Here is a 24,354-nt window from a genome sequence, read left to right on the forward strand (position 1 = left end):
GATTTTGCGGTTTATGTTCTGACATGCACCTGTGGTCTTAATTATATCGGTAGTACTAAGCTACAGGTGCATGTCAGAATTCTGCAACACCTACGAGCTATCTTACATAGTGATCCCGCATATCCAGTAGCGAGGCATTTTAAAAGAATACATGATAAAGATGTGAATTGCCTCAAATACTTTGTCATTAATGCTATCCCCAAACCTTGGCGAGGAGGTAATAGGGAATGTCAACTAAGACAGCTGGAGACCAAAATGATCATAGAATTTGATAGCAAGCAGCCCAATGGTTTGAATAACACTGAAGACATGCACAACTTTCTCTAATGATTAGTAACAACACATATTTTACTTAGATGCTTCTATCATGTGGCGTCATGATACATAACAACTGAATGAACCTTTAATAATTCTAGCTTGCAATAGATGTTCGAAGGCAGATATCCCTTGAACATGATGTAATGATTTTGTAACCATCTTACCCGTTGCATCAATCAATTTTATAGTGATATATTTTAGTGCAAGGTTTTTTTTAGCAAAATATTTATATGATTTTAACAGTATCTACTAGGATAAAAAGTTTTTTACTGTTAACAATATACTTACATTTGCCTATATTTAGGCTTTCTTGTTTTCAGTTTCTATTTTGGGGGAATTCTGGTGGTGTTTTTTCAGTGTTTTCCAGTGATTTCAATACCTCAAAAAAACTGTGCTTTTCAGTGGTTACTCCTTTTCGCGCCACAAAAAACAACTGAAACAGTGTTTTACCGGTTTTTATGGAACGCTTTGCTTTTATTATTGCTTTTGCCATTTTTCTTCAGAAAATGTATACTGCTCTACATTTCAGAAGCTTAATACATTCATGAAATACTTTCCATTGTCCTTTGATTCTGCAGCTCAGATTTAACAAGCATTTACAATGCAATAGGTCTCGCATTTATGCGAGTTTAAGCTATTCGCATTGTAAATGACAAAGCCTATTGCATTACAAATGCTTGTTTTTAATGAAAGCGTGAATTGGTCACTCAGCAATTTGGAAGTTACCGTCTGTGTTCCAGAGTCGCTGCCCCTCTCCAGCTCAGCTTGTGTTGCATTGCATTGTATCATCGATATAGTGCCCACACACGTGTTGTGTGTGCGAAGCGCTGTTTGGCACTTCATTTGGTGTCTTTCAAAGGAATGGCTGACTGCGCATATATTGCATTTTCTGCGTTGATTTACAGATAAGACCTCCGTTATGGAATGGAACACTGATGTGCTCTGCTGTGAATTACTGTACTGTTCCCTGGAAGCTGGAAAGCTCCCTGCACTTTCTGAGTACAGTGATAAATAGTGTCAGTGGGCCCCCAAATGTAAGTCAACGCGTCGTGTTTTATCTTTGCTGAAGGTCCCCGTCTTTATGTGCCCCACAGGTTCCACTGTGCATGCTAAACTAGTACACGCATGCTAGGATAAACGAAATGCTTCTGCAGATTGAGGTTGGACTGGATTACTTTTACAACTACTGTCCATCCTAACTTACGGATTTCCAGCTGGGAAATGTGCGTTTCCTGAAGAAACGCTACATGTGCGATGTGACGCTTCAAGTATGCATATATCGCATATCTGCGCCCTGGCGTATGGATGCCCCTGACAATCCAGGTTGTTACGTTAGTGTGAGGCATGCGGTGTGTTGTGAAGGCGGTGTGGCATGGGGACTATGTGTCACGTGAGGCATGAGATGATAACGCATCGTATGCTGTGTAGGTGCAAAACAAGAAATAGAAAACTGCGGGAGCGTGCAAACTTTAGCGAGAGGTGTGAGCACTATAGTTGTGGTGAGTGCCAGATGCATCTGTGGTACCAGCGAGTGCGCGGGTGACGTAACTCGAACGGGGATTGCGGGAGCAAGCTTCTGACGGCTCCACTTGGAGAGAGCGGAGCAACAACGTGCGTCTGTCCAAACGAACAACCATGCCCTACGGCAGGTCGCGTTCGCTTTGTTGGACTTTCTAGGCGGTGAGGCAGGTTAGATCCTGCAATGAATGTAATAGGCAAGTTCGGGCCCGCTGTGCGCGTGTGAAGGTTTGCGCCACATAGCAGTGTGGTGTAGGTTGGGCACTCACTTTTCTGCACCAGTCTGGCTGCAGACCATGCTGTAAGCAGCACATTAGAACAGCGCAAGCGCGGACTGCCTGGAGGGCCACGTACATTACAAAAAAGAAAAATGAGAGAAGAGAAAAAGACCAGGTATTGCAGTGTACTTATACTTGCATAGTCACAGTTTACGCTGTACCGCCACATTAGATCGTCCGTGGTTTGAGGTGTTACAACTGGGAGTGACTGTATGTCTTCGGGGTGCGGCCACACAGTTTGCGAGTTGTCATCACTCCGCAAAAGTTCAGAAGAGGCCTCTGCATCTCCATTGTTTCACCATTCCCCATGACTGTCAAAGCATTTCGCCGTTCCTGCAGCAGTGGCTCGTGGTTGGCGAACCGATCAGTTCTGTGTCTTTTTGTGGTTTTGGCTTTATAATATTCGGCCGGATAAGCGTCCGGTCCGGGTGCCTTGCCCGTGGCGAGTGAACAGATGGAAGCACGTACTTCAAATAATGTGAGCGGCTCGGCTCGTTGTTCATCTGTGATGCAGAGCAGGTTCAGGGGCGCAAGAAATTATTCCATGTCTGCAGGCAATGCATGGGTACACTTTGGCTCCATCAAGTGGCCAAAACGCGCAACAACAATGAAAATCAAAATCAGTGACACTCGGTTTAAACCGGGTCCGCTGATTTTCGTCCGGTAGGGTACTCTCGGGCATATTCCGGACAGCCTACCTATATTATACTAAGTACTACTTTAGAACGCACTTTAATAATTCGCACTTTAGCACTATTTTGCACGCCATGTTTTTTGCTGCTGTACACTCATGCACTTTACTATCTCTTTTTATAAAAAACAATCATGGTCATTAGGTTTTAGTGATAACATAATAATAGTGGGAACTTATGATATTAATCCTTTTTTATCATATGAGACCAGTGAGACATACAAATAACAATAAGAATGTATCCTGTAGAGTATATTAAATGCATTGTTTACATGTTCATTTCTTCATGACAAACTTTATTATTTATGCCACCATATGAATTTCAATAAATTCTGGTATTTGGACCAATGATAATAGCATTATCTAGGTCAAGGGGCAGTTGCCTCTGCTAGGGGCTGTATTGTATAGATAGTTTGCTATGAACGGTGATATTTTAAATGTATTTAAATGTATTTATACAGCTATATAACATGTTGAATGAAAAAAAAAATCCATAATACTAGGATTTAAGATACATGTCTCGCATATCTTTGTTAATTAGAAAAAATAAGAGTATGCAATTTCTTGTTTATATATAAGAATCTCTTTGCAGTTCCGAAACTAAGTCTGTTTTCACTGCCTATTGCCATGTGACACGGAACTCTGTTGGTGGGTGTGCACTAAGCAAACATTTAAAACAATCATGGCGACGTTGCTCCGCATGTGGAGAAGGGCTTCTGTAGCGCCCGAAACGCGTCTTCGTTTTGTGAGGAACAGGTCGAATAAAAACATCTTGCCTGACACCGTTGGGTCTGTCTCTCCTTCATCGCCACTTGGAAGTTGCGGGAGTTCGTGAGCCTTTTTGGATATATATATATATATCTATAAGTTTATCCGTAAGATCAAACTTCGCAAGCATTTCCAACTCAGTAAACCATCTGCAATTAACAGTGGTAATATTTCTAATTCATCGAATTTGACAGTGGCTGATATTTCGATACTGGGGGTTGTGCAATCTCTTGCCGGCAATACTAATACAGGACAAGATGGTAACTTGGATGAATCCTTTGAATTGGGAGTCAATACGGACATGGCGGCTGCTAGTCCCTTTGGTCCCCAATCTACTTTTTATCCATTGATGCCCAAAGACAGTGTGGACATTTTCAGTGATATGGTCATCAACGATTTGAAGAATTTACAAACATCGGTCCTTCATGGACACACTAAATGTACTTATCAGACAAAAAAGTACTGGGCCTTGATCAATAAATTGAAAAGCAAACATGATGTTGTTGTGATGAATGCCGATAAGGGAGGCAACATTGTCTTATGGCCAAGGGTGGATTATTTGAGGGAAGCTGACCGACACTTATCAGATACCAATTGTTATGCGAAAGCTAGTAAATTGGATTTGAATAAAGGAAACTGTTACAAAGAATCTACTAACTTGGAAACGACAGGGGCTGAATACTAAAAAGGAATTTCTCTTTTTAAAAAATGATTTCCCTACAACTCCGGTAATGTACTTTATCCCTAAAGTACACAAGGGGATATCTCCTGTTGCGGCTAGACCAATAATATCTGCAAGAAACAACATATTAGAGGCCATTTCCAGATATGTGGACTATTTCCTTCAACCGCATATGATGAATTTATCTTCCTTCATAAGGGATACTGGTGATTTTCTGATGAAGATCAACCAAATAGAATGGCATAGTGATTGGTGTTTGATGACTTTAGACATCACATCACTATATACATGCATTCACCATTCGCAAGGATTAACAGCAGTAGAATATTTTCTTAATAGCCGCAATATAGGCTTTAAAGAACATAATAACATGTTGCACCAGATGATCGAGCTATGTTTGAACAACAACTTCTTTTTGTTTAACAAGATTCCCCATAAACAATTGAGGGGTGTTGTGATGGGGGCGTGTTTTTCACCTACCTATGCCTGTTTGTTGGTAGGGTGGTGGGAGGAACACGTCCTCAAAGTGCACCATAAACAGGCCTGGGAGGACCATGTGAGATACTATGGCAGATACATTGATGACATATTTGTTATTTGGGAGGGTACAGAAGATGAAGCAAAGGAGTTTGTTTCATCTATCAATACCAATTCCATGAATCTCCACTTTACAGCTTCCATCAATAAAAATAAGGTAGAATTTCTGGATGTTGAGGTACATACACATGAGAACCATCTTCAAACTCGACTGCATAGGAAGGGCACTGCGGGCAATTCCATCTTACATGCCAGTAGTGCCCATCCACGTAATTTAATACAAAGTATCCCATACGGAGAATTTCTCCGCATAAGACGTATTTGTAGTCTAGAATTAGATCTAGTCAAGTGTCAGAAAGAGGCTTTTTCACGATTCTTGATGAGAGGTTATGTATATTCAGACTTAACCAAGGCTTTGAACAAAGCTAACTCGCAACCACGAGAATCATGTTTAATTCCTAAAAAGAGCCTCATTAATTCAACACAAGATGAGCCCACTCCAGAAACAACTCAAACTATCCGCCTTATTACCACATTCAGTAGACAAGAAAAAAATATAAGACACATTATTTACAAACATTGGCCTATTGTCTTGACAGATTTAACTCTGAGATTCTTGTTGCCAAAACTTCCCGCTATAACTTTCAGGAGGGCACCCTCTATGAGGAATGCACTTGTTAAGACATGCCCTGAGATTATGCCCAAAACCAACTGGTTGGTCAGACCGGGTTTTTTTAAGTGCTCGTCATGCCGAGCGTGTAAATTTGGTCTGAATCTATCGGAATATTGTACAGCCTTTAGTGATTCTCCAATTTGTATAAAAGAACACTATACTTGTAGAACTGACTACGCTGTATATCAACTGCAGTGTACATGCCAACTGAAGTATATTGGCAGCACCAAGCTTCCGGTGTTTAACCGAATTCTTCAACATCTGCGTGCTATTGTCAACTCGGATGAAAATTATCCTGTAGCACGGCATTTCAAAGCAGTTCACAACAATAGGTTACAAGATCTAACTTATTCCGTAATAGGGGCAGTTCCTCCTTATTTTCGGGGAGGCAACAGGGAGAAAAGATTGAGGCAGTTGGAGTCCTCGTTCATTCTCATGCTGGATACACGTATACCGCATGGATTGAACACCAGTGAGGACTTACACCATTTTCTATAAACATTATGATAGGTCTTACTTCCAAAACTTATTGACATACAGTATGTGTTAAGAAATCTATACGTGTTTTTGAAGACCTTTCAATTATGGGTACCAGATGTTTATGGAGGTCTGTCAATGTCCTAAGCAATGTAATATGGGGATTTACCCCCTTTCTGTCTGAAGCTACCAAACTGTTTGTGTGGCGTTGGTGCCATTTTGGCTAGTAGTGAGATTGTCCAATATCGCCACAGTACACATGATTAAACCTCTACGTTTGATGCCCGTATCTATATGTCAACTGCTATATATCGAGTATTTGTAATTCACAAATACTGTTCCCAGCTGCATCACCCAAAGTAAAAAAAAAATAAAAAATATAATCAACCTTGATTTATCCTTTCAAAGACATTTCTCATTTATGGTGATTGATATAATCTGGCATATGAACATGCTTTGAGAAATACATAGCAAATAATAGTGGGTGCCATTTTAAGGTAATAGTCTCACATGAGAAATGGGTGGATTAGCTCATTAATGCATTTTTTCTAATTTCAAGTAATCGATGATAATATTGGGTATATGCCTTCATAATAGTAATGCGAACTCAGTCATGTTATAATTGCAGTGATGTTTTACTAGGCACTTGCCTTAGTTACAATACAATCCATGTCCTGGGGTCCTTTGTAGGGCTGTACATACAAAATTGTTCGTTTGAGATATCCATTTGTATTTGAATTCATTTGGGGGACAGTGTTCACATGTTCACTTTGTAAAAATTATCAGTCACTGCTTACATCAAGATTTAGACGTGAGTTCTTTGCTAGCAATTATTTGTTTACACTATGCATCTTAGTTCTATGATACTTACTTTCATATGTGTGGCACCAGATTTTGCTACACTTCGCATGTTACTTTGTAATTATTTTGAATTCAAAGTGATCTGTCAAAATCTTTGTGTCACTTTAAATGCTGGTATTGCTTTAAATCTCCATGAGGGCTTAATTGTTGAGAGGTTTTCATTGGTTGTAAGTAATTTAAATAAGGTAATCCGTCACAGGCGTGTCAGGTGATCAAGATCGCTTTGTCGATCAAAACGCGTCCAGGGCGGACACTTGTCTGTTTTTATTACAATGGCTGAATAAATCCAACTAAGAAGTTACCCCGGTTGTTTGAAGCGGCTTTCTTTCAACATTCTTGAAGAATTTAAGAGGTTCGTACCTGTGTGTTGGGACAGTACAGCAACTCAGGCACCAAAACTATATATATATATATATATATATATATATATATATATATATATATATATATATATATATATATATATATATATCAACAAAATAAATAAAAAAGTTACTACAAACAGATAAGATCTAGATTGTCAGGACAAAACAAGTTAGAGGAAAGGGGTGTGATGCACTAGTAATCTTTTCACCCTGGCAGGATATATTGAGATGTCACAACTGTAATGAATTATTAAAATAGAGTAGGTGTGTAATTTTCTTATTACGGGTGATTACCAAAGTAGTACCTATACTGCAATTAAAAAAAAAAAGTAGAGGCAGGTTTCTATACTGGGTCTAGTAGAGGAGGTGTGACATTTTCTTATTACAGATAACTACTGGTATAGCCACTAGACTGAAATTAAAAATAAGAGATAGGTTTCTACACTGTGTAATATATCTTTATTAATATTAACTAATCACTGTACTTCAAGTGTTCCTCCAGAGTACTTATTTAAAATATCAGCAAAAAAACAAAAAAAAACAAGTACATACACACACTTTGTAACTCACCGGTTCCTGGTCTGGAACACCACTTGTAAACAGATAAAGGCCTTGGGATTCACTGGTGTCCTTATCAATCAAATTCACCTCTACTGCTCTTCTTAAGGCCCCCATGAAATTTCTGCCACCTTCACACTGCAGGCTTAACACCCATCTAAAACAGGATTGTCTTACAATGTTCATATGAAAGCCATGGAATTAGTACATCACAGTTTGTGTAATTACAAGGCCACATAAGTAAATATATTGATACCACAAGCACATATTACAGAGCAGACAGCTGCCACCTGCTCTGTGAGGGGAAATGAGGCTGATGGCATTGAAAAGAGAATGAATGACCACCACCTCTGGGCCCTACCTGGTAAATTGTACAAAAGCAATCAAGCGAAACAGAATCTGCTTTAAAAAAAGTATTATTACAAAAAACTACATAATTCGAATCTAGTGTTGGCTAAGAAATGGTCAAGTTCACAAGAATATTCTATAAGTCACTATGAACGAAATATTAGTTGTAGTACCAGCAAACGTCCAAAACGTTTTAAAGAATGGTAAGCATAAAAATCGAACAGAGCAGTACAAAATTTAAGCTTGAAAATCAACAAACTGCTACTATTGTGCTTTCCAAGGGTTGGCTGGTCACACAGAGAAAAAACTTTGTTGTCAACACCATGAAGGAAGGAGAGAGAAACAACTAAAAGGAGTGTGGAGACGGTAATGGCCAGGGTCATGAGGCAGAGGAAATAATAGGATGTAACGTAGAAAGTAACAAAGCCTTCCCTCTTTTTGCACGTATTTTAGTCACACAGGGTTGGACACTGGGGTTCATTTTCACTATGAGATTTTCTGCCAGAAATGTATGTTTATGGACATAAATACATAAATTTATTCTGCAAGACGTTTATAAAAAGATTTCTGGCAGGTGTAAATGCAATTACTACATCAGATTTCTCCCCCGCGAGTATGGAGAGATCCGCAGTAGTAAATGCTGATCAAGGGGTTGAAATGGGACGTTCCACGGGGAAAGTTTTGGAATGCTTACAGACATGTATATTTTGTGGGTATTCACAAACTCATTCACAAACTCAGACAAACTCAAACACAAACTCAAACCATTTACCGCCTTAGATATGTTTGTACATTTATTCCATCCAGAGTCTCGACTAACTACCCTTCTAGACTGGGAAGGTGAATGGATTAGCCTCACATTTGGTGGGGGTGTAGAAGGGATTTCTCCATGAGCAAAACATGTTTTCACTGGGAAGAAAAAGGAAAAAAGTGAGTATATTTTCAAGGGGGTCTCCATTTTCCCTTTGCATAATTCTACATCAAGTACATAGGCAGTAATTGGACTACATGGGATATGTCACATGACATTTTCAGAAGTACAAGTAGAAACATGTGCCTAGCTTTTAGACATATTTCTGGGAATGTTTGCAAAAAGGAAAAAGTTAGTGTAATCTGAAGCAGAGTATATCTCTGCCCCCACAGTGTTTTTCATGAACGTTGCCCAGGGAGCTTCACCTTTTTTCAACAAAGATGCAGTAAAGTGGAGTTGACGTGTTGGGTCAAAAAGCATTCCGAATAAAACCTTTCTGGACTGGATCGCAAATTAACTTTAGTACCTTAAGAAATGGTGCTTCTTTGGCTGCTGCAAAAGCACTTTGTAGATTAGGTCAAAAATGTTGAATTTTAGCTTGGCTCTGCCATACCAAAATGATAATACATCTCCATTCTGGTCTTTTTAGTACTACTGAGTCACTGCCTCCCTGCTAATGCCTATTAAGCCGCCCAACACATTTCTGTCTCATGGACTTCTTCAGGTAGGGAAACCAAAATTCCATCATCTTTAGTTTATCTGAGCCTAACTGCATATAGAGAAGGGAACCAACTATTTGCAAATCATTTTGTTCATGCCGGATAATAAGCATCTGGGCATTAACTACCAGGTTACATACTATATACAGGGGATACAAGCAATCCAAAACATGCTTCTGCCTTGTTTGGCATCATCAATGAAATGATGCCTGTTTCAACTGTTACGATAAAAAATAGTTATACTTGTAGATACACCAACACCAAGCATTTTCATCGTATTATAGCAAATGGTAAATCATTCATCAGGACTCTTGATGAGCATAAGGCAAGGGTTGAAGGAAAAGGGTATTGTTTCTCAAAATAAATTGTCAATTAAAAGGCATGTGAGATCTACCAGCCCTCTCATATAACTCTAAAATTCAACAATATTTTAATGGGAGCTGTCCACACTAGTCTTTAGTGATAGACATGGAACTATACACCTCAACTTTAAAATGATAGGCTAATGTGGATAATGATTACACAAATGCCTCGCCAATGTAAACAAAGAGCAGGAAGTCAGTATTATCTCTAACGTGTTAAACCAACACACCCAGAAAAGACTATTCCACAACGGAGATCCCAGCCACACCATGATTACAATGGGTTATATTTTAATTAATAGGAACTCCAAGGTATAAAACATGTTATGTTTCAATGCGTTGGCTTAAGAAATCGTTAACTGTTGGTAGACTACCCTTCATGATGCAAACTGAACAGCAAAAAACGGGGATAGAGAGTGACACTTACAGAACAAGAGAAGGATATAAAATGGTTCTGAAACATGTTCTCTCATTCCTCTAACATTAGAAAATGAGATAGGGATCTATCTTGAAATCTCTCTTTCTATATGAAAGGGTCCCATTAGCATGGATACCCTGTTGAACAACATGCTCAATATTGCACCCACTGTACAATTATAATTAAAATATTGCAGAGATACAAATATGTGCTAGCAAATATATTCTGTAATTTTGCACTTAGTGCTGCTCTGAATGACTACAGCAGACCTTAAATACAATTTATGAGAAGCAGCCTTACCAATCCTTTCTTGTCAATAATTACAAAAGAAATACAATTAACAAAAGAATGACACTTAGATTAACAAAATCTAGAAAGCCTACTTTCAGTAAGCACAAATGTACTATGTCTGTCCACAGTCAATATAACATTAAAGAATGTAGCAAAATAGCTCAAGAGAAACATACTTCCAAGCACTTTGTAAATTTTCTGTAGTGGGAGGAACAACTTCTGGCTTCCAAGAATTAATTTCACTTCCAAATCTACAAAAAAAAAACAATGGTTGTAAACTATTTTGGAGAAGTCACAAAATCGCCTTTGATCAACATATTAACTGTCTTCAAATCAGGAATACCATTACCTGAGAAGGCTCAAACATATATTATACTTATCCTTCAGTTCCCGCAGAATTACCCTTGGCATTGACTCTTGGCTACATTACTTAACTGATATTAAATCATGAAAACAAACAAAACAATCCAATCCTCTCAGCTGGATTGATGTATCTTCTCTATGGATGCCATAGAGGAAACAATGCAACTGGACACTGAGAAACTCTATATTTGCCCACATGCCAACAAATATTCAATTTAAGACCCTTCACCTTATGTAAAAGTGTTTGTTTGAGACTGAGTACCAAAACCCTGCCTAGTGGCTTCGGTGTGAATATTAATTTCAGGCCACATACTGAGTGCAAACCCCTGTGTATGGAAAATCCTGCCAGCTACTCTGAGAGCTTTCTCTCACAATGATACTTTGTGAAGAACTTAAAATATGTTTTCTTCCTTCGGGATTTGGGCCAAGATTTACTACTTTTTTATGTTGGGGTTGTGCCACGTTTTTGGTGCCGCCGTGACTCAAAATATAATTTGGGATTTACAAACCCAAACAAAGCCTGATTTGTAACAGCTCTGCCTTGTGTTACCTTGCTTTGAGGAGGCTTTACCTGGGTGGAGCATGGGCATTACCGTGCATCCACCCATATCCCATATTTACTAAAGACAGTAAACATGGATTTGCACCAAAATGGTAGACCTACCAGAGGCAGATGTAACGAGGAGAATTATATTTATTTCTCTTTATTACTTCCTCTTTGTATAGGTGCTGCATTCTGCACCATACATGCAAAGAGGAATAAGCCTGTACAAATAGTTTTTTTGTGCAGGAAGGTGTGTCCTAGTAGATATGGATCACTTCTGCGCTCTCCGTTTGATGGAATGCAGCAGCTTCCCTTCATGCATTAGGTTGTGTTAAAGTTTAGTAAATTTGGGCCCCTGATTAAACAGAAGGTAGCAAAACCAGTGGCTGGAGCAAACTGCTCCATCAATCCACATCATCCTGCAAGCCCTGTTCAAACCCAGTGGATGGATAATATTATCACTGGTTAACAAATCCCTAAGGCCCAGATTAAGAGTGCCCTGGACGTGTAGGTATTTGTTATCGCTCCCGTTAAACCTAACTCCTCTGGTTCGGAATTTAGTGGGTGCGATCCAACATTTCACCTTTCATCTAGGCAGAGTTTTTGTTGATTGATGTGCTGATCTTGGTGCTGACCCCCACGAAGTTCTTTTTTTTTTTTACTCCCCTTTAAATCGTGGAAGGAATGTTACTCTAGACCTTTTCTGAATTAAATCTCTAACTGTTTCCAGGGTGAAGGGTTTTGAAAGGAGTTTCAGAATGCCAACAACCTTACAATGTTTGGCTGTTCACAAACACTCAAGGCAGAGGACGCCTTGAACCTCACTCTACCCCTTCTTGCAAAGCCTAAAATTTCAAAATGGGAAATTAATTGAGTAGTCTTTCATTGTCATTCACAGTAGTGGTGGAAAATAGCATATTTTAATTGACAGCTACTATGGCTGCTTCTCAGGCCCTATCATATATTGCAAATCAGTTTCATGGTATGTCAGGAACCTCCCACTGAGGCTGTCCAATGGGACTGCATCACTGACCACTTACGCTATGATGTTGAAGTAGTCCTTGTCTGACATCTGTTCCTCAAGTAAAAGCCGCAGGGAATGTTGAATATGAATGATATACATAGCGTTGGTCGCTGAGATATCAACAAGAACCACCACCCTAAAAAACAAAATGTTATTTTCAGAATAAATCTACATGCGGAATTAACAGGCTGAGGTGAAACATTTGACAAACCCTTATTTGGAACAATACAAGTGTACATGTGCAGACAAACCGAAAGGGGATGTGAAACAATTAGGTAACAACACAACCTCAAGTAAGTTGCAATGAGACACAATTCTGTCGAAAGCTCCTGGATGGGAATGAAAAATTTCCAAGCTAACAAGAAGGAAAGTTTAAATTCTACTAAGGCCAAGGAGGCGAGGATTATGCATTTCTTTCTTCACTTTATTTCGACAGCAGTATTAATAGAATTTTAAAAAAACAGTAAAACATCACAGACTACACATCCCATTAACCATAGGGGAGTAGTCACCATGGTAACCATAGTCCAATCACAGATCAGTCCATTGCATATAATCATGTGACGTCCCTTCCGCTTTCTCCTTCTTCACTGCTCGTCAGTAAAGTGCATTCCTTTCATTCCTGTCTTATCTGACCTAAAAAACATATATATTGTGCTTTCACTGTTTCAGGGTATTGTGAAGGCATTGTTATTCCTTGTTCAGCGCAGCAGGCTTTCGCTGAGCGCTTTTACTCCCCGCTCTTCGCTGACCTATCAGTAGTGCGTCGGCGCAATGTGTGGGCTATCAGGCGCGCAGAGACCCAACGAGGCAGCTTTGTTGAGTGCTCTCGTCGACGCTCTGCACCCTTGAAGATTAGGACTCGTCAGAGCCTATGGACTCGGTCCATAATGCTTTATCATCTTAATCATACGTATCAAACTAAGGTAGTAAAGAGTCTGGATAAGCAGATTCTATTGTTCCATCGTAGGAATCAGTGACCACCTCACCTTCCCCACCTTGGGTATGACCCCCGGGTCAACTGATGCACTTTGAAGCAGTTTCCAGCATCAAGGAGTGCTTTAAGAAAAAGTTAATTAAGATAAAATACAACTGCTCACATTCGAGACTTAGAGTGAGAAGTGGATTTTATGTCATTGTAGCAAATTCTGTAATGGGCCATAATTCACGCAGTTCTGCACAAGCCTTCTCACAATGAAATCAGGAATTTCAAGCCCCTTTTAAGTTAAGTTGTTGGACGAGTAAAAAGGTCTCCACCATTCATTCAATTTCAAAGTTGTGAGGAAAATATTTAAAGTTAACTTGCATGAAAATTATACTTTAATTTTTAGTGTCAACTACTGCACTAGATGAAATATTGTTAGTTTGTGAGTAAATACTACACAAGGTTGAACACATAATGAATGCACCCCTGAGGCAGACATGAAGACCAGTGAATTTTGTGTGTGCGGGGCATAGGCATGCACAGACTAGGGAGCACTCCTCCTCCGAGCACCATCATGTTATGTTTGTGATGAAGCAGTGATGTCATGCTGCCGCAATGGTTATTTAACCACCCTACGACGGCTTTTGGCAGTGTGCAGAAAAAAAGGACCTGGAGAAGATACATAGGGCATGGGAGCAGTGCATCATTTACTGCTCGCCTAGGGAAATCAGGTGTGAGTGATGAAGTATGTATTGGGTTCATCCCAGGGGACCAGACAGAAAAAAAGTGATCGACCTTAAAGGAGGGCCTCAATTCTTAGGAAGGAAGAAAACAAGTTTCTTACCTGTAACTATAGTTCTCCAGTATTGGTGTCTTTCATAGATTCCCAAGCTTGAATTATTCCCTGTCGCCACAGTGAGAGTTCCTCGGTAAAACTAAAAATAAGTACTATGTAAAACATTGCCTACAGAAGGCAAGAGAACATTCACTTTAGTAACTTATCCCTAAGAACCAAACTCCAGCCACTCAGGCTGAAGCACCCTGAGTAAAACTATGCTCAGAGGCTTCCTCCCTTCAGATTTTCAAGCATCAGTGATATACACTGGAGAACCATAGTTACAGGTAAGCAACTTGTTTTCTTTGTCTTTAACAACTGAGGCCTTCCATCAAAGTTGATCTCTTTCCTCTGTCTGGTCTCCTTGTTTTCTTCTCCAGTATTGCATGTTTCATAGACTCACATGCTTCAATCCTGATAGCAGTTAAACATCATAATTGATATAATGACATGCAGTTATGATGTATCATAAAGTCATAGCAGATAGTGGAATAAAACTTAAAATGAGAGCTCACCTTTACAGGAATAGATGAAGTAATACTGTCTGTCCCACTGCACCATCCTTTTGCACTGCTGAATCTAGGCTGTAGTGCTGAGTAAATGTGTGTCTATTTTTCCATGTTGCTGTCCTGCAGATATCCTCCATAGACACATCAGAAAACAGAGCTGTAGACATTGAAACACTTCTCGTGGATTGCGCTCGTACTTTACTCTGCTAAGGTCTCCTGCGTGTTGGTGACAGAACTGTATGGCTGCAGAGATCGTGCTAAACTTTGGAGAGTCGGAACCTTTCCTGGGAACACCATAAGCACTAGCAGTTGTCTGATTTACAAAACTGCTTTATTCTGAGTAGGTAAAATTTCAAGCATTTCTTAACATCTAGAGAATGTAAAGTCCTTTCTAATACATCCGTTGGATTTTGAGAAAAATGTCTGCAAAATAATTGATTAATTTAAGTAAAATTCCGATGGTACTTTTGAAATTATTTTGGATTTGTTCTTAAGATTACTCAATGATGTCTGAAATGCAAAAAGGGTTCCTGAATGGTAAAAACCTGTATTTTGCTTACTTTCCTCACTGTTGTGAGTGCTATCAAAAGCACCACTTTCTATTAAATACATTTTATTTCTGCTTTACGATTGGGCTCAAATGGGCTATTCATTAACTGTAAGAGTACTGTGTTCAAATATCAATGTGAAGGAATATGCTTTATTGGGTGATACACTCTAAAAAGTCCTTTGAGAAACTCTTTGATAAGCCTGTCTGACCATAATGATTGTGCCTCATAAGATCTTCTGTAACGGGATATGACTGCTAAATGGACTCTAATAGATGAATGCTTAAAACCTGCCTGTACTAAATATAACACGTAAAGTAGTATCTCCTCTGGTGACGATATTATGGGGGGTGATTTTTTAATTTCTTACACCATAGACAAAAAACACTTCCATTTAGAACCATACGTTTTGTTTTTGCTATTCACCCTGACTAAAATGTCCTTGCATTCTTTTGGAATGTTTAAATGTATGAATTCTTTGTGTTCAGGAGCCAAACTGACAAGGGTAATGATTTTGGATCCAGTGAAGTATTTGGCCTTGATTCATTGTTAATAGGTGAGGAACCGGTCGTAGTTCAATGTGATGTTCCTCTGATAGGAGAAGTAGCACTGTGAACCAGTGTTGTCTTGACCATTTTGGAGCTATAAAAATTATTTTGCATGGTTTCCTTTTCATCTTTCTGAAAAATCTTGGTAGCAGAGGTATCAGAGGAAAAACGTAAGCAAACATTCCTGACCATGCTATCGAAAACGCATTCCCCCAGGATCGTGGCTGTAGTAGCCAGCTTGAATAGAACCGGTATTTTTGATTTTGGAGAGGTGCAAAGAGGTCTAGGTTTGGTTTGCCCCAGAGAGCAAAAATGCTGTTCAGGATCCAATTGTGGCAGGCACTCCTCATTCTGCTTAATATGTCGGCCAGAAGGAGTAGTTTCTTACCTGTAACTCCAGTTCTGTAGTAGGGGTATCTCTGTTATAGTCATAATCTATCAATCTATGAATAGTCCCGCCCATGTGCGGGGACCCCGGGAATAGTCCCGCCCATGTGCGGGGACCCCGGAGCAATCAAAAATATCTCTTAAGCTGTCCCGCATTTGCAAACCTGCAAAGACACTTAAGAGACAGACAAAATAATACAGCCTAATTACAACAAGGCTGCACTGGCCAGCACTTCCTCTGAAGTGAACACAAAAAGCCAAAATAAAGTTTAAATGTCATTTTTTATTCACATCTGACATCCTCCTTTATTATCACACACTCCCTTCACCAAAATCCCTTTAAACAATAGAGAGGAAGGGGTGGACAGACAAGCCCTATAGGCTGTCATTATGTGTCTGCTAAAGGGATACCGTGCCTTTAAGAAACTCTCCAGAGACCCCCGGTATCCCAGGATGCACAGCCAACACAAGTTACTTTCAGTTCTTTTTGAAGGTGTATAACAACAGGCCTGATACTATCAGTTTACTCCACCGGGGAGGAGGGAGGGTCGCTTATGACTATAACAGAGATACCCCTACTACAGAACTGGAGTTACAGGTAAGAAACTACTCCTTCTGTAGTAGGGGATCTCTGTGTATAGTCATAATCTATGAATAGAATGGCAAGCCCATCCCAACCAACAAGCAGCGCTGGAGTGAGCCCAAACACCAACAAATCACTGTGCAAACAAATTCCTCAGCGAAGCCTGTCCAACCTGCGCATCTGCCCTAGCATCAGAATCCAGGCAGTAATGCTTCGTAAACGTATGGACCGACTTCCAGGTGGCAGCCTTACAAATGTCAGCAATGGGAACATTCCTAAGCAAAGCTGTAGTAGCAGCCTTGCCTCTAGTCGAATGTGCCGTAGGCTTACCCCCCAATGTCTTATTAGCTTTTTGGTAACAACGCTGAATACAGGAAACAATCCACCTGGAAATGGACTGTTTTGAGGTAGCTAAACCAGTTCTTACCGAACCATAATTCACAAACAGTTGATCCGACCTGCGGATATCTTTTGTCTTATCCAGATAGAATTTCAGTACCCTACGCACATCAAGTGAATGCAGAGACCTCTCCGCCGGAGAGGAGGGATGTTGAAAAAACGTAGGCAAAGTTATCATTTGATTTACATGGAAATCTGATATCACCTTAGGCAAAAATTTAGGATGGGTACGCATCACTACTTTAGAAGCATGGAAAACAGTATACGGCTCTTGACAACACAGAGCCTGAATCTCACTCACCCTCCTGGCCGATGTAATGGCCACAAGGAAGGCAGCCTTCCAAGACAGATGCTGTAACGAAGCCTTATGGATAGGCTCAAAAGGCTCCCTCATCAATCTAGATAACACCACATTCAATTCCCATGGTGGAGAAGGTCTTCTAACAGGGGGAAACACCTTACGCAAACCCTCCAAAAAATCCTTAATGGCAGGGATTTGAAAAAATGAGGTTTGAGAAGGGCCTTTCCTATACGCAGTCAAAGCTGCGAGATGAACCTTAAGAGATTGAAAATTAAGCCCAGACTGAGCCAACTGCAGCAGATAAGGCAAAATAACATCTTCTTTACAGGATGTAGGGTCAATGTCCTTTGCCTTGCACCATAAGCAGAATCTCTTCCACTTATAGGCATAAGAAGTCCTTGTAGACGGTCTCTTTGCCTCCCTCAAAATCTCCATACAGTCCTGAGGCAGGTTCAAATGTCCATATTGCACTAGCTCAGGAGCCATGCTGCCAAACTCAAGGACGAGAGATTGGGGTGAACCATCTGTCCTCCGAACTTCGTGAGAAGGTCCGGCCGACACGGCAGGCGCTTGTGTGGGAGAACAGACCGATGAAGAAGGTCGGTGAACCACCATTGCCTCGGCCACTCCGGAGCAATCAAGATCATCCTGGACCTGGATTGCGACAGCTTGATCAGTACCGCCGGGATCAGGGGAATGGGTGGAAAGGTGTAGAGAAAGCCGTTGGACCAGCTGATCCATAGGGCATTCCCCAGCGTCCCTGGTTGGTAGTACCTGGACGCGAAGTCGCGGCATTTGCTGTTTTCTGCCGTAGCGAACAGATCTATATCCGGAGTGCCCCACTCTGCGAAGACGTCTTTTAGCACGTCGTCGTTTAGCACCCACTCGTGGTTCTCTTGGACGAGCCTGCTGAGCGCGTCTGCTTGGGCATTCTGCACCCCCGGCAGATGGGTCGCCGTGATCGTCAGGTTCCTGGCCACCAGCCAGTTCCAGATCGCCTGCGCCTCCCGAGACAGGGTGCGGGAACGTGAGCCCCCCTGCTTGTTGAGGTAATACATGGTCGTAGTATTGTCCGTCTGAACCAGCAGGGAGTTCGTCCTGAAGGAGGGATGGAACGCCTTCAAGGCCAAGTGTACTGCTCTGAGTTTCAAAAAGTTGATATGGTAAGTCGTCTCCATCTGCGACCATATCCCCTGAATCTGAAGAAGGCCCGAATGCGCTCCCCAGCCCTGGAGAGACGCATCGGTCACTATGGTCTGGACCGGAATACCCTTGTGAAAAGGAGTCTCCCTGCAAACATTCTCCGGGGCACACCACCATCTCAGAGACTGCCGAGCGTGTTGAGACAGCTGGATCCTGTCCTCCCAACGCCCCCGCCTCTGGTCCCATTGATCCTCCAGACATTCCTGTAGGGGCCTCATATGCAGACGTGCATTGGGGGTGAGAAAGATGCAAGAAGCCATCGACCCCAGTAAGGAAGACACCGTCCTCACTGTAGGAGAGTGGGCTGAGATGAGATGCCGAGCCTTCCCACGGATCGATAAGCGTCTCTCCTCCGAAGGACACACGCTTGCGGTCAAAGTATTGACTGAAGCTCCCAAGTACTGGAGACACTGCACAGGGACCGGCACTGACTTGTTCTTCCGCAGGTGTGCCGCGACCACTGCCATGCACTTGGAGAACGTCCGTGGTGCAGACTTCAGGCCAAACGGGAGTACTGAATACTGGTAATGGTTGTTGCCTAGCAGAAACCTCAGGAACTTGCGATGCTTTGGTGCGATCGGCACATGAAAGTAAGCGTCCTGCAGATCTATGGCGCACAGCCAGTCTCCTCGATGCAACTGAGGGTAAATCTGATGCAGGGACAACATACAGAACTTTTCTCTGCGGATCCACCTGTTTGCCTGGCGCAGATCCAGAATAGGCCTGAACTCGTTCTTGTCCTTTTTTCTTACGAGAAAGAACCGCAAGTAGAGACCTTTTCCTTTTTGCTTCAAAGGAACCGCTTCTATCGCCCTCTTTTTTAACAGAAAGTCCGCCTCCCGCTGGAGCTCCCGCACCATGTAGGGGGAGCGCACTGGTGGAATCTGTGGAGGCGGACTGGTGAAACGAAGACAGTAACCATTGCAAACAATATTCAGCACCCACTTGTCCTGAGTTATTGTCCTCCACTCTGCCAGGTAGTGTTGAATACTTCCCCCCACCGGAGCGGGTAACGGATGAGGGGGAAGTAACTTTTCAGGGCTTCGACCCGGCCGGGCCTTTGTTCCACGACGAGGACTGATGCTGTCCTCTGCCCCTCTGGCGCTTCTGAAAGGACTGCCTCGGGAACTGTTGTTGTTGCTGGGGCTGTTGTTGGTGACCCGACTGACGCCCTTGACCCCTTTGCTTGGAATAGCGCCTGCCAGAGGATCGGAAGGACCTCCTCTGCTCCCTGGGCCTCTCCAGCCCCACTGCCTTCAGGGTTTCCGCCTCGGCCTTCATGCGGGCCATCTCGTCATCCGCATGAGACCCGAATAGCGTCGTGCCGGAGAACGGCAAATTGGCGATCTTCTGCTGCGCTTCAGGCTTGAGCGGTGTCAGCCGCAGCCAGGAATGCCTCCTCATGTGTATGCCGTGGCAGTACCCATGGGCCGCCAGCAACGATATATCCCCCGCCGCACTGATGATCTGGTTAGAGACCATCATGCCCTCGTTCAGCACCTCCTGAAAGTCCTCCCTCTTATCTCTAGGCAGGGAGGCAGCGAACTGTTGCAGGGAGTCCCAAAGAGACCTGTCATAGCGACCCAACAGAGCGGAGGCGCTAGCGGCCTTCATCGTAGTGGCCGACGTGGAGCACATCCTCCTCCCCAAGGAGTCCATCTTGCGACTCTCCTTATCCGGAGGAGCCGTGGACGAAGGTGTCGTAGAGTGTTGTTTACGAGCCGCCGACACAATGACAGAGTCAGGGGGAGGATCCCCCCTGAGGAACGCCGGGTCCGAGTCCGGGGCCCTGTACTTTTTTAGCAGTCTCGAGGGCGCCGGTTTCACCACGGCCGGCGTCAAGAACACCTCCATTGCAGGTTCCTCCAACCCCGGAACCAATGGGAGGAGGGGGCGCGACAGATGAGCCTTATGCAAAGTCTCAAAGATCACAGAGGTGGTGGGAATAGGGGTTGTTACTGATATTCCCAACTTCGCCGCCCCCCTCATCAGCACCTCCTGGAAAGTGGCAATGTCATCCACTGGCGAGACGCGGGTAGGAGGCGTCTCCGACAGTGAGGGAGAAAACCGTCCAGCCCCAGAAGAGTCCGTGCCCCTCGAGCCTCTGGAACGAGACCGATATCTCCGTCGTCCATGTCCAGAGCGAGTGGACGATCTGCGCCTACTCCGTGATCGCCTGCGAGGGCGAGAGCGAGAGCGAGATCTCTGCCTGTGGGGAGCCCTCGGGGGCGGAGGCAGTGGCTGCGGTGGAGGTGCAGGCCGCTGAGGCGCGGGCAGAGGCAGCGGAGGAGGGGAAGGAGGAGGAGGAAGAACAGGCGCCGGTAGAGGAGCCGGCGGAAGAGCAGGCGCAGGAGGCAGCGGCGGCTGCTGAGGACGCAGCGGGGACAGATGTTCCGAAGCCCCATCACTCCTTGCAGGAGAGCCCGCACCAGCACTGTCCGGGCTCTCGGCCACTCTTCTCTTCTTGGCGGGCCTGTCCCGTGTTGAAGCAAACGACGGGGAACGTCCTCGTCTCCCCGATCCCCGACTGGAGATCGTAATCACTGAGGACGTGTTCCCCGATGTCCTTGACGTCGAACCGTACGTCGACCTCGTCCGGCGTCTCTTTGCCGGTCGTCGCCCCCTCGACGTCGAACGCCGTCTCGTAGTCGAGCGCCCTCTCGACGTCGAACCACGCCTCCTTGACGTCGAACCATGCCTCCTCGACGTCGAACGATGCCTCCTCGACGTCGAACGATGCCTCGACCGCCGACGCCGCGGCGTCGACCTCTGCCTCGACGTCGACTTCTGGTGCTTCGACGTCGACCTCTGGTGCCTCGACGTCGACCTCTGGTGCCTCGACATCGACTTCCGATGCCTCGACGGCGACCTGTGCCTCGACGGCGACCTGTGCCTCGACGGCGACCTGTGCCTCAACGGCGATCTTCTCCGCCTGGACGGCGGGCGCCGGGGTCTCGGCTTCGACTCCGTCAGCGTCGAGCCATGGGTCGACGGCGAAGGCGGCGAGTGAAGTCTGCCATGGGGCTCGGTACGACGTCGATGGGGTGTCGACGTCGACCGCGACACCTGCGACGGCGACCCGGTCCCGGGTCTCGCCGGCCCCTCTCTCGACGTCGAACGCCGAGGCTGCCGCGACCCAGAGCCCTGGACCGACGGCGAACATACCGGTGCCTTCTCTCTCGCCGTCGACGTCATCGCCTTCGACGCCGAATGCGACCTACCAGCCGGTAGGCGCCGTTTCTGCTCCCTGCTCTGCCCGAGGTCCCTCCAGAGGCTGAAGCATGGGCGGAGGAGGGGGAATGAGACCCTCCATGCCCCAGAGTCCCACCGGTCCTCTGCTGCTCCTGTCCCTGAAGGTGAATCTTCTCCCTGTCCCTCAGGGTCCTTTTTGAAAAGGTTTTACAGATGGCACATGTAGCTGGGACATGTGAGGACGACAAGCAGAGGATACAAACATCATGTGGGTCCGTCTTGGCCTTTTTCCTCCCACACTCAGGGCATTTATCGAACAAAGCCATGCTAAGAGTGGGCCAAAACTGCTCCAGATTGCAGGCAGTAGTAGACAAAGGCTCTAGACGTCGAATGAAAACACTATTTATCCAAAAAATCCAATTTTAATCAAATAAACCACCCAAAAGGGTAGAGCTCAAGCTCCAGGGTCCTGCTAGCAGGAGCCGGAAAAAAGAACTGAAAGTAACTTGTGTTGGCTGTGCATCCTGGGATACCGGGGGTCTCTGGAGAGTTTCTTAAAGGCACGGTATCCCTTTAGCAGACACATAATGACAGCCTATAGGGCTTGTCTGTCCACCCCTTCCTCTCTATTGTTTAAAGGGATTTTGGTGAAGGGAGTGTGTGATAATAAAGGAGGATGTCAGATGTGAATAAAAAATGACATTTAAACTTTATTTTGGCTTTTTGTGTTCACTTCAGAGGAAGTGCTGGCCAGTGCAGCCTTGTTGTAATTAGACTGTATTATTTTGTCTGTCTCTTAAGTGTCTTTGCAGGTTTGCAAATGCGGGACAGCTTAAGAGATATTTTTGATTGCTCCGGAGTCCCCGCACATGGGCGGGACTATTCCCGGGGTCCCCGCACATGGGCGGGACTATTCATAGATTGATAGATTATGACTATACACAGAGATCCCCTACTACAGAACATTGTTTTTTCCAGGTACATTTTCTGTTTTCAGAGCTGTCTGAAGCATTATTGACCATTCCCATATTCTTTGTGCTTCTTTAGATAATGCTGAATACTTGGTACCTCCTTGCTTGTTGAGGTAATGCATAGTTGTGGTACTGTGTGTACATATACCCACACCGTTGATCCTCTTATCCTCGGGAGGATTGTGTGTAAACTCAATGCTAGTGCTTTGAGCTCTAGGAGATTGATAAAAAGACTTAGTTGATGTGACTCCCATTTGCCATTTACTTCCAGATCTTGAAGATGAGCTCTCCAACCTCAGTCGTAATTACAAAATGCGGTACCTGAAGTTTGAATGTCAGACCAATGAAAGATCTGTCTCCTTCATCCACCTGGGAAGAGCTACTATCATCTTTGGAGTGATCTGAATTATATTGTTGAAAGATCCCATTATTTGAATCCATTGCTTGTCTATCTCCTCCTGAAAATGTCGCATTCGAAGGCAGCGAAAGGGTACCATAGGAACGCACAAAGACAACATTCCTAATTGGGATTTAAGAGGCAAACTGAAACCGACTTTTTTCTTTGTCTTATGCTTGCCAAAGATATTAACTTGGTTTGTCGTTCTTTTTTTGGTAAGCTTTGTCCTTTACAGTACCCAGAGCAACACACATGGACGTTACCTTTCTGGATGGTCGAAGAACTGATTTCTGTAGGTTTAGAGTAAGGCCTAATTTGTTGAAAAGATTCAGGCATGCCCTGGTTGACTTTTTGCCAACCTGGTGAGAAGGTGCCTTTACTAACCAATCGTCCAGATATGGGAAGACTTGATGACCTTTCTGTCATAGGAAGGCTGCCACTGGAGCAAGGCATTTTGTGAAAATAAGGGGGATGATTTTAGGGCGAATGGAAGAACTTTGAACTGATAATGGCTGTCGGCTACAACAAACCATAAAAAGTTTTGATGCTTTGGGTCAATTGGAATATGAAAGTAAGCATCCTGGAGATCTGTGATGTCATATAGTCTCAGAAATTGAAGGATGTCTTGAATCGTCACCATGTGAAATGTTTAGTTCTTTAAATATTTGTTTAGGATTCTTAAATCCAGAATGGGTCTCCATTCCTCTGATTTTTTTCTTGTCAAAAAGAAACTGGAGTAAAAGTCCCTACCTTCCTTCCTGGTTTCCAGGGACTCTTTCTATGGCTCCTTTGCTGAGCATGGTCAGGATTTCCAACTTCAAAAGATGTAGATGCTTCAGAGATGTTATTTAAAGTGGAGTTAAGGGCATCTTTTGGGCAAACTCCAATGCATGACTGTAGGTAATCAGGTGTAAAACTCAGCGATCTGTTGTTAAATGATTTCCATTTTGGTACGTAATGCGAGATTTGTCTTCCGAGCAATGATGGGGGGAAACGGTTGTGCAACGAGC

At 43.5% G+C, this 24,354-nt stretch overlaps 1 protein-coding gene across 2 annotated transcripts in view; it reads right to left on the reverse strand.

Moving 5' to 3' along the window:
- VWA3A (von Willebrand factor A domain containing 3A) overlaps positions 1 to 24,354 on the reverse strand; it is a 598,738-nt gene that overhangs the window by 252,850 nt on the left and 321,534 nt on the right. For both annotated transcript variants that reach the window (XM_085629052.1, XM_085629053.1), the window contains 3 exons: positions 12,563 to 12,682; positions 10,792 to 10,866; positions 7,739 to 7,883 (listed from right to left, as the gene is read on the reverse strand). In XM_085629052.1, the coding sequence (XP_085485178.1) occupies positions 7,739 to 7,883; positions 10,792 to 10,866; positions 12,563 to 12,682 (340 nt within the window). The remainder of the gene's footprint in view (positions 1 to 7,738; positions 7,884 to 10,791; positions 10,867 to 12,562; positions 12,683 to 24,354) is intronic.

The sequence above is a fragment of the Triturus cristatus genome, chromosome 10, assembly GCF_964204655.1.
Source record: "Triturus cristatus chromosome 10, aTriCri1.1, whole genome shotgun sequence".
NCBI classification, from domain to species: domain Eukaryota; kingdom Metazoa; phylum Chordata; class Amphibia; order Caudata; family Salamandridae; genus Triturus; species Triturus cristatus.